This window comes from Dipodomys merriami, unplaced genomic scaffold, assembly GCF_024711535.1.
Source record: "Dipodomys merriami isolate MVZ:Mamm:240054 unplaced genomic scaffold, mDipMer1.0.p SCAF_28, whole genome shotgun sequence".
In the NCBI taxonomy this organism is placed as follows: Eukaryota; Metazoa; Chordata; class Mammalia; order Rodentia; family Heteromyidae; genus Dipodomys; species Dipodomys merriami.
The window spans coordinates 14,168,432-14,179,487 of record NW_027204270.1 but is presented as its reverse complement, the minus strand read 5'-3'; the positions used below and the strand labels follow the sequence as shown (position 1 = coordinate 14,179,487).

The 11,056-nt window shown below is 46.6% G+C and overlaps 1 protein-coding gene across 1 annotated transcript; it reads left to right on the top strand.

Annotated features, from left to right (window-relative positions):
* The first annotated feature begins 4,969 nt into the window (after nt 1-4,969).
* On the top strand, nt 4,970-9,186 carry Rpl11 (ribosomal protein L11). The gene is made up of 6 exons (XM_070037652.1): nt 4,970-5,049; nt 5,763-5,913; nt 6,232-6,338; nt 6,725-6,856; nt 8,402-8,512; nt 9,111-9,186. The coding sequence occupies exons 1-6, from the start codon at nt 5,044-5,046 to the stop codon at nt 9,138-9,140; spliced, it is 537 nt and encodes a 178-aa protein (XP_069893753.1). The 5' UTR covers nt 4,970-5,043; the 3' UTR covers nt 9,141-9,186.
* Nucleotides 9,187-11,056: the final 1,870 nt, after the last annotated feature.

Genomic DNA, 11,056 nt, shown 5'->3' with positions numbered 1-11,056 from the left:
TGTAATGAAGTGTACATTGTGACACAGATGACATGCTCAGGGAAAAGTGCCAACGTCCCCAGTTAAAGGAGAAACTTGTTTGCATCTACCAGGGATCTTGGGGGCATCCCTGGTGATACACTGGTGAACATAACAGGATTTTGTGGGAGGGGGGGTAGGCTTAAATTCAGGGCCTTGAATTCTTCCTTGGCTTTTTTTGGGGGGGGGCCCAAAGTCGATGCTCTAACACTTGAGCCACACCTTCACTACCAGCTTTTAGCCGGCTAACTGGAGATCAGAATCTCATAGATCTGTCTGCCTGGTCTGGTTTGGAATTATGATCCTCACATTTCAGCCTCTTGAGCAGCTAGGATTAGAGATATGAGCCACTGGTGCCTGGCTACCTAATGTATATTCCAAACTATGACTGATTTATGGAAGTTTCTGTCATGGCCAAAGTTGGGACATTTTCTATTATATATATATTTCTTTATTCACCATGTCAGTTTGTGAGTACAATGCATATTGATCAGTGTCACCACTTCCATCATTCACTAATTAGTTTTCTTGAGGAAGCCACCTGATCCCTGGCCCTTCCTGTCCTCCACTGAACCCTCAGGGCCTGGCATAGACTCTGAAATGGACATAGGCCCAGGATTTCTCAGCTGGTGAGGAGAAGAATAGAACTGACAGCAATATGGTAACCTGTATATGCTATTGACCTTTTTAATAGCCTGATCTCTACAGTTCTGAAAGAAATTCACTGTTTCTAGGATCCTGATAATTATCAGTTATAGCTACCATTTGCCACAGGACAAAGGTCAAGAATTTGAACTTTGAGTTAAGGCCTGGGAGTCAAACCCTGGTCGTACTGCTGCTGCTTACTAGCTGTGCTATCTTGAGTTAGTCTGTTTCTCTGTTATTTCATTTGTAAAAAAAAAATAGAGATAATAAGGCTGGGAATGTGACTTAGTGGTAGAGTGCTTGCCTAGCATGGATGAAACCCTGGGTTCAATTCCTCAGTACCACATAAACAAAAAGGCTGCAAGTGGCGCTGTGGCTTAGGTGGTAGAGTGCTTGCCTTGAGCAAAAGAAACTGAGGGACAGTGCCTAAGCCCTGAATTCAAGAGACAGGACTGGCAATAAATAAATAAATATATATGTATATATATGGAGAGAGAGAGAGGGAGAGAAGAGAGAGAGGGGAGGAGAAGGAGAGAGGGGAATAAAACTTTGACAAAAACACTTTATTTGCTGCAAGGATTAAATTATTTAATCTATGGGCAAGTGCTTTTTTTTTTTTTTTTTTTTTGGGTCCAGTCTTGGGGCCTGAACTCTGGGCCTGGGCGCTGTCCCTCAGCTCTTCAGCTCAAGGCTAGTGCTCTACCACTTGAGCCACAGTGCCACTTCCGGCTTTTTTGTGTTTGCTTATGTAGTGCTGAGGGATCGAACCCAGGGCCTTGAGCATGCAAGGCAAGCGCTCTACCACTGAGCCACCTTCCCAGCCCTGGGCAAGTGCTTAAGACAACACCAGGTATAGGCTGTTAGGAACTTGAGGGCTGACCACTTCCATTTGCCCTGATAAACAAGTACACTATGAACAGCTTTGGGCCACTTTAACTCTAAAACTTGCTGTCAAAAAAATATTTGGAAGCCGGGCGCTGGTGGCTCACGCCTGTAATCCTAGCTACTCAGGAGGCTGAGATCTGAGGATCGCGGTTCAAAGCCAGCCCGGGCAGGAGAGACCGTGAGACTCCGATCTCCAATAAACCACCAGAAAACCGGAAGTGGCGCTGTAGCTCAAGTGGTAGAGCGCTCGCCTTGAGCTGAAGAGCTGAGGGACAGCGCCCAGGCCCAGAGTTCAAGCCCCACGGCTGACAAAAAAAAAAAAAAAAATATTTGGAGGGTTGGGAATGTGGCTTAGTGGTAGAGTGCTTGCATAGCATGCCCAAAGCCCTGGGTTTGATTCCTCAGCACCAAATAAACAGGAAAAGCCGGAAGTGGCGCTGTGTCTCAAGTGGTAGAGTGCTAGCCTTGAGCAAAAAGCTCAGTGACAGTGCCCAGGCCCTGAGTTCAAGCCCCAGGATCGGCAAAAAAGAAAGATAAATGCTGTCCAGTTACCCTGGAGAAAGACCAGAACCCCAGCTGCATATTTGGATGCAGTATTTGAGCTCTGAGCTGCGGGGCACTGTCCATGGTCCTGAGGCACCACACCCAAGGAAATGCACCTCTGCTCCTGGAGCTTACAGTCTCCTGGGGAGGGTTAATCTAGCCAATGGTAACAGGTGCTGAGAGGGAAATTCTAGAGAAGGGTCAAATGACAAAACTGCAGCTGAATGTGGTGGCACACACCTGATACCAAGCTATCTGGGAGTTTTCATCAGGAAGCTCTTAAGTTCATAGCAACTTAGTGAATCTTGTCTCAAAATAGAAAAGTGGAAGGGGCTAGGGCAGGTGGGTAACAGCTGAGTGGCAAAGCACTTGCCTACCATGTGCAAGACTTGGAGTGGATTCTTCTTTTTTTTTTTTCCCCTGTTGGTCATGGGGCTTGAACTCTGAATTCTGGGCCTGGACACTGCTTCTGAGTTCTTCAGTTCAATGCAAGCGCTCTACCACAGCACCACTTCTGGTTTCCTGGTGGTTAATTGAAGATACGAGTCTCTGGATTTTCCTGCCTGGGCTGGCTTTGAACCACAATTCTCAGATCTCAGTCTCCTGAGTAACTAGGATTATAGGCGTGAGCCACTGGTGCCGGCTCTGAGTGGATTTTTACACACAAAAAAGAAAATGCAACAAATTTAGCTTAAATATCTTTTTTTTTTCTTTTTTCCAGGGCTGAGGACCGAACCCAGGGCCTTGTGCATGCTGGGAGGGCGCCCTTCTGCTGGGCTAAACTCTCAGCCCCTAGCTTAAGTATCTTAACTCTCTTTTTTTTTTTTGGTAATTCTAGATAGGCAACACCTTCTGTAAAAGAGGATGTGAGCCAGGTGCTGGTGGCTCACACCTGTAATCCTAGGTACTCAGGAGGCTGAGATCTGAGGATTGCCATTCAAAGCCAGCTCTGGCAGGAATGTCCATGAGATTCTTATCTCCAATTGACTGCCAGAAAATCAGAGTGGTGCTGTGGCTCAAGCGGTACTGCACTAGTCTTGAGCTGAAGAGCTCAGCGAAGCACCCAGGCCCAGAGTTCAAGCCCTATGACTGACCAAAAACAAAAAGAGGATGTGTACACCAGTGAGCTGAGCAGAGGGAGACTTTAAGTAGAAAAGGACTGGAGAAAGCAGAATTTTAAAAAAAGGTGTTTTTTTTTTCTCTCCAGTCCTGGTGCTTAAACTCAGGGCCTGAACACTGTCCCTGAGCTCCTTTTGTTCAAGGATAGCACTCTACCACTTGAGCCACAGTACCATTTCTGGCTTTTTCTGTTTATGTGGTACTGAGGTATAGAACCCAGGGCTTCATGAATGCTAGGCAAGCACTTTAACACTAAACCACATTCCCAGCCTTAAAAAGTTCTTTTTAAGTTTCAGTTTATCTACTGTAATCCCTTCACTCTTCAGGGAAAGGCAGGATCGAGTTCAAGGCAAGCCTTGAACCAAGTGAGACTGTCTCCAAAAAGGTAGAAGAAAATGAAGAAAAAGAGGAAAAGAAATGAGAGAGACCCAAAGAAGTGCCATTTTAGCTACCATGATAAGGACTTCAAAGTGACCAATCTACTTCTTTCCCCCCACTCCTGGGGCCTGAACTCATGGGCTGGACACTGTCCATGAGCTTTTTATTGTTGTTGTTCAAGGCCAAGCACTCTATTACTTGAGCCACAGCTCCACTTCCATTTTTCTTGTGGTTATTTGGAGATAAGAGTCATAGAGACCTGGGTACTGTGACTCACACCTGTAATCCTAGCTACATAGGAGGCTGAGATCTGAGGATTGCCATTCAAAGCTAGCCCGGGCAGGAAAGTCCATGAGACTCTTATCTCCAATTGACCACCAGAAAACCAGAATTGGCCCTGTGACTCAAGTGGTAGAGCACTAGCCTTGACCCGAAGAACTGAGCGACAGCACCCAGGCCCAGAGTTCAAGCCCCATGACTGACCAAAAAAAAAAAAAAACGTCGCAGGGAGTTCCCTGCCTGGGCTGGCTTTGAACCATGATCCTCAGATCTTAGCCTCCTAAGTAGCTAGGATTACAGGTGAGCCACCAGTGCCCAGGTCAGGAGTGCCCTCTTGTCCTTGTGGATAAAACATGGAGAAGCCCAGAGGCTTCTACATCTGCTATGCAGATTAGAAAAGGGGAATTAAAGCAATAGAAGGTAGAGCTCTCTCTCTCTCTCTCTCTCTCTCTCTCTCTCTCTCTCTCTCTCTCTGTTGGTAATGCAGTTTGAACTCAAAGCCTCACATTTTTTTCTCTGAGCTTTTTTCCCCTCGTGGCTTACTTTGTCCCTTGAGCCACATCTCTACTTTTGGCTTTTTAAGAGTTTCGTAAACTTTGAATCGTGATCCCAAGAAGATCTCAGCTTTCTGAGTAGCTAGGATTACAAAGGTGTCACCAGCACCGAGCAAAGCTCAGTATTCTGTTTGCTTTTGTTACAAGTGGATGTATTTGTCTGGTAATTGGTAAAATTGATTTAATGCATTTTTGGCAGTGTCATCATGCAAACACCATCAGGTACTGGGACTGTGTGGGAAGGGCAGATGTCAACTGGGCCCAGAAACTCAATGATATGACAGCGCTATACCATGTGAGCCACAGTGCCACTTCTGGCCTTTTCTACTTATGTGGTGCTGAGGAACCGAACCTAGGGCTCCATGAATGTAAGGCAAGCACTCTACCACTCAACCACCTTCCCATCCCTGGTTTTGTGTTGATTTGTGTTGTTGAAACCCAGGCCCTACTTTCCCCTCTAGCAGCACCTGCAGTTCCGGCATTTCCCACTAGGGCAACGCGGGCGCTGTGTTCAGGCCTCTCTTCCTCGCACTCATCTCGCTGGTTAGCCTGGAAAAAGAGCCCGCCTTCTGTCCCATAAGGCTCTGGACCGGAACTTTTGCTCTCTTTTCCTGTCTCTATCATGGCGGTGAGTGCCCCCTCCCTGGGCTTGCTTCCCCTTCATCCGCCTCCATCCGTGGCTAGTAGGGTCCGCGGAACCTCCGTCACCCTCGCCACGAGAGGGACGAAGCCCGCAGCGCTGGTCGGGTCGAAACTGGCAGGGCTGCGCAGGCTGGGGGAGCGGGTCTCGACTGTCGCCTCTGCCCTGTCCTACGAGAAAGCCCCCGAGAGCGGCCCGGAGGCCGGCCTCGGCCGCGCTGAGGCGGTGGGGCGGGCGGAACTCTCCGAGGCCCAGGATCCAGGCCCTTTCCTGGCCCCGGAGACTTCAGGCTCCCTCGGTCCGTGGTGGAAAACGAGCCGGCCTCCGCTTAGGGAACGGCCCCAGCCCGCAGACAGCTTCCGAACGGGGTGGAAGACGTCGCCTAACCACGTGTTTCCTATTTCCTTAGTAGTCTGGCTTATTCTCTTTCTAGCCTTTTAATCGGCCGTGTACGGGACGTGGTCTTCGTCCTCCACATTGAGTTCATCCCCAGTGTCAGTACCTGTCCTGGGTTTCCCATGCATGAAGGAAGAGCCATGGTCCCGAGTTCCATTCCTTCACGCTCTCAAACAGTGAGACCTTATAGGTCCTTACTGCTTTCCGTATTTAGTAGGGTCCAAAATAAGTGAGCATGTAGGTGTAGAAGAATCCTGGGCTCTCAGCCATGGTGGGTTGTGTGTTGACTGTTGGTCCTGTTGCAGCAGGATCAAGGTGAAAAAGAGAACCCCATGCGGGAGCTTCGAATCCGCAAGCTCTGCCTCAACATCTGTGTCGGGGAGAGTGGAGACAGACTGACCCGGGCAGCTAAGGTGTTGGAGCAGCTCACAGGGCAGACCCCAGTGTTTTCCAAAGGTGAGTAGGGGCTGGATGGCAAGAACAGAGGGCTTGGTCGTTTCTAAACTCAATTGCTGTCAGGCCTGTTTGCAAGGGTACAGTGGGCATTCCTTAAAAGCATTATACTTCCAAACAACACGCACAAGTATCTTCTGAGATTAGTGAGTTCTTAGCTGCTAAAATATGGCGGGAAGTTAGAAAGTTTACTTTTCTATGTTTGGAAGAAATGGATTAAATTAGAATCCCACTTAAGATATTAGTGGGGGCTTTGTGGAGATAGCATTCTGGGGAAGGGGAGTATGACAACACCTGACTCCTTGTTAACCCTGCCTGCAGCTAGATACACTGTCAGATCCTTTGGCATCAGGAGAAATGAAAAGATTGCTGTCCACTGCACGGTCCGTGGGGCTAAGGCAGAAGAAATCCTGGAGAAAGGTCTGAAGGTGAGGCTGCTTTTCCTGAGGAGTAGTAATACTAGCAGGCAGTTAGCCGTGTGTGAATCAGTAGAGTGGCAATGATTTCACAAAGTGGTTTTTGGTGCCATATGTGTGTTATTTCTAAAAGGATTTTCCTGTACTCAGGATAAGCTATTGGGTAATTTAAAAGGTGATCTGGTGGTCATTTTGGTGCCTGTGCTTTTTTGGATGGGGCTCTCTGCCCTTGGGAAGCTGGTAAAGTTCCCAAACATGATTTGGTGGAGTGGAGATTGTGTTCAAGACAGGTTCTATTTACTGCATTTTTTTATAGGATGTTAAGTGCTGTGTCTAGAGCCCATTACGGTGGAGTTGAGTGGTGAAAAGCAATGTGATTGTTGGATTTTTCTCCTTAGGTGCGGGAATATGAATTAAGAAAAAACAACTTCTCGGATACCGGAAACTTTGGTTTTGGAATCCAGGAACACATCGATCTGGGCATCAAATATGACCCCAGCATTGGTATCTACGGCCTGGATTTCTATGTGGTATGAATATTTCTTTAGCCTTTTCCGTTCTGGTTTTTGAGGAAAGAGGAATCTGCGACTTCCTGTGTTTGTCTTGATGTTCAGATGTTGGGTTGAAGCTTTGTGTATTTTCTGTTCTCCCTTGAGAAGTGTCTCATTTGGATAGAAGTAGAGGCACAGTACAGAGTAAAATAGGCAAGGCCTCTGCTGCTAAAAAGCTTTAGTCTGTGCTCATCAAATGCTATCCTGGCATAAGGTGTGTGAAAGAACGTGACTTGTAGTTATCTGTAGCATTGGTGCTGCGTTTGTTCTTGAGTGGGGTGGGCTGAAGCTGCTCTTTCCTGGCTCCTTCCCTTTCGCTGTGGGACCTGTGATTTCTATCCAGAAAATAGATGGGCCTGGGTGATGCCAGTATATGCTCAGGGTGGGATTTTAATGGAGAAATGGGCATTTATGTTACTGGCAAGGTTTTGGTTCAGCCATGATAATAAATATCTAAAAGTGGTAGTCTTGAATAGCACGGAACCTGAGAGATGGAGCTGTGGTGGATTCAGATGTTTTCTTATTGGATCATGTTTATCTCCCACGTGTTTATACTGTATGCAAGTCAATTCCACCTCCTTTGGGAACCCCTTTATTTCATGCTAGTGGGTCATTGTCCTTGAGTTCTAATTAAAACCCTAGGCTTTCAAAGTACGAGGTGTATGGGATAAGTGGCCTCATTTCCCCTTCCCATAGTATTTTGAGTTAGGTTCACAGAGGTGCACTGAAAAGAGCACACTTCCTTGTGACCCACCAAAGAACTTTTTTGTACATTTAATTGTAGATTTTTTTAAACCTTAGTTGGATATTAGAGGAAAGGATACAATCTGAGTATTTTTGTTGCTTCGTTTGCCTATTTCTTGTGTTACAAATAATTGCTTCCAACTAATGTTTTTAGTGATATGATTACTTCAAAATGTGAATGTACAAAATTAAAAGACATGTTGCCAGGTGCCAGTGACTCATGCCTGTGATCCTAACTACTCAAAAGGCATAAGATCTGAGGGTAATGGTAAAGTCAGCCTGGACAGCAAAATCTGTGAGACTCATCTCCAATTAATCCCTTAAAAAGCCGGAAGTGGAGCTGTGACTCTAGTGGTACAGTGTTACTTGTAAGCACAAAAGCTTAGGGACAGTTCCCAGGCCCCAATTTAAGTAGTTTTACATAAAGAAAAGTGTGGCTGATAATGGTGGATTATGCCTGTAATCCTAGCTACTTAGGAAGCTGAGAATTGAGATTCAAGCTAGCCTAGGCAAAAAGAAAAGTTCATGAGAATCCTATTACCAGTTAACCTCCAGAAATTCAAAAGTGGAGCTGTGGCTCAAGTGGTATAGTGCTGAAGTTCAGTGGTGGTTTTGGGGAGTGCTAATAACAGTTCCATCAGGCACTTGAACAAACTTGGGTCTTACTCCAGAATCCACTTGGTTGCCAGGTGACTCTTGTTGAGTCTCCAGTACGTGAGTCTTGTCCATCTGTTCTTGAGTGTGGGCTGCCTAGGTAACTGTTGATTATTCCTGGAACAGGTGCTGGGTAGGCCAGGTTTCAGCATTGCAGACAAGAAGCGCAGGACAGGCTGTATTGGGGCCAAACACAGAATCAGCAAAGAGGAGGCCATGCGCTGGTTCCAGCAGAAGGTAAAGCTGGTTTATCTCAAGTAGTGTGGTATGTGGTGTTGGAATCTGGGGTTATAAAATAAAGACAGGAAGTGGCGCTGTAGCTCAAGTGGCAGAGCGCTAGCCTTGAGCTGAATTGCTGGGGGACAGCGCTCAGGTCCAGAGTTCAAGCCCCATGACTGACAAATAAAGATGGAGGCTGGGAAGTTGGCTCAGGTAGAGTGCTTGTCTCACATGCATGAGGCCCTGGGTTTTCCTCAGCACCACATAAGCAGAAAAGTGGCGCTGTAGCTCAAGTGGTAGGGTGCTAGCCTCGAGCTGAAGAGCTGAGGGACAGTGCTCAGGCCCAGAGTTCAAGCCTGACCAAAAAAAAAAGCCACTAAAATAAAGACAGGATATTTGGGCAGTTTCGTAAGGGGAACATGGCTCTTCAAGGAGCCTCTTTTTAGGTCATCTTTCAGGTGAGCACAGAGTAACAATTATTAACAGTCAATTTTCCATTTGAACTAGAAACAATGTGGGGTTCCTGGGTCAGATTGGAATTCCCAAATGTTAATCTTTGCTACAGTCAGTCGTTGGTACTGCTTCTGTTCTGAAAAAAAATTCTCTTCTTTTTCAGTATGATGGGATCATCCTACCTGGCAAATAAGTTCCTGTTTCTATCCAAAGGCCAATAAAATGTTGAGTGAAATTTGTTGATGACTCCCGTGTGCTTTATGAAAGGAGCCTGCCCTTGTTCAAGTCCTTGGACCTCAACCCATTTAAAGCTTCGATGGGATCGCTGGTAACAACCCTCTTGTCCTCAGATTGCTTGCCACTGTTCCCTGGCACAGCCAAGCCCAAGCATGCCTGTGCTCAGCACGTTCCTTGTTGATATACTGTGGAGCAGTAGTCCCATGTAAACGGACTTGAAGGGGTTGTGTGTAAATCTAGAGCCATCTTGCCGTGCTGGATTTTATTTGCTGTGTTATCTTGAATGAGGAATTTGCTTTTAGTTTAGGAGGCTGAGATATGAGGGTCACAGTTTGAAGCAACCCTAGCAGGCAAATGCAAGAAAATCTTACCTTCACTTAGCTACCAGAGAGAAAAAATAACAAAAAATGGACCCGTGGTGTGGCTTAAGCAGTTGTAGGATGCTAGCAATGATCAAAAAGTTGATGAGTTAAACCCAAGTAAAAACAAAAATGCAGGGTGCCAGTGGCTCATGCCTGTAATCCTAGCTACCCAGGAGGCTGAGATCCAAGCACTGGAGTTCAAAGCCAGTCTAGGAAGAAATGCTGTGATACTCTTGCCTCCATTAATCACTAAAAAAGCCACAGGTGGAGCTGTGGCCCAAGTGGTAGAGTGCTAAAGAGCCTTGAGCACAAAAGCTTAGGGACAGCTCCACAAAATATCAGTTAGTCCATAGGACTCTCGGTAGGGTATGTTCTGTTCTGTGATGTCCCTCTGTCCAGTCAGGACCGGTATGGTACTGTGGGAATGCCACAGAGTAAGAGAAAGGTTCTTCATGCTTTGTTTTTCATAGATATGGGCTGCTTCCCTGGGTAGCATTATGACCTGCACAAATACTAGAGCAGGTGGCAGCTTCTCTTGACTCTGAAGTAGAGCTTGTTCCTGCAGCTTCACCATTAGTAAACCCAATGGAGTGCTGGGAAGACCATAATAAGCTGACTACCTGAGGGGTTAGGGCCAGCCCTCTGAGCTGCTACATCAGGGCCTATAAACTAGTGTGAGCTGCCAGCCACTGGGGACCAAGCTGGTACCTGGGGGTACAGAACCACTTTCTGAGCAGCTTGTTATGGAAACCACAGTGTGGTTGTCAAAGGGGAATGCAGGCTCACACACCCGGGGGGCACCAGGAAGACTTAAGTTGACTCCTGGAGGTGCAGGTGCAGGAACCTTGGGAAATAAACACAGATGGCTTGTGTTTTCACAAATAGTGAACAAAATGAGTTGCAGTTGCACCCATTGAGGACCTTTATGTAATCTGATCTTGGTTTTTTATGTAATATAATGTTTTATCACAACTGCTGTTTTTTTTGTTTTTGTTTTTTTGCCAGTCCTGGGGTTTGAACTCAGGGCCTTGGCACTGTCCCTGAGCTGCTTTTGCTCAAGGCTAGCACTTTACCTACCACTTGAGCCACAGCATCACTTCTGGCTTTTTCTGTGTATGTGGTACTGAGGAAGCGAACCCAGGGCTTCAATGCATGCAAGGCAAGCACTCTACCACTGAGCCACCTTCCCAGCCTACTGTTGTCATTTTATGTTACCTGGAACCTGAAAACTTAAGGCATTCAACAATTTAAGCACAAATGAATTTCCTAGACCTACTTCAGTTTCCCTGAGTGGCTTTGGTTACATGACTTAACCCTTTGAATACTATGGTGGCTACATTGAAAATAGTGTTTTTCTTTTTTTGTGTGTGCTGGGGCTTGAACTCGGCCTGGGTGGTGCTGTCCCTCAGCTCTTCAGCTCAAGGCTAGCGCTCGACCACTTGAGCACAGCACCACTTCTGGTTTTCTGAGTGGTTTATTGGAGATAAGATCTCAAAGACTTTCCTGCCTG

Coding starts and splice junctions, on each gene's coding strand:
- Rpl11 (XM_070037652.1), top strand. Junction 6,339..6,724: donor TCCTGGAGAAAGGTCTGAAG/GTGAGGCTGCTT, acceptor TTTTCTCCTTAG/GTGCGGGAATATGAATTAAG. Junction 8,513..9,110: donor TGCGCTGGTTCCAGCAGAAG/GTAAAGCTGGTT, acceptor CTTCTTTTTCAG/TATGATGGGATCATCCTACC.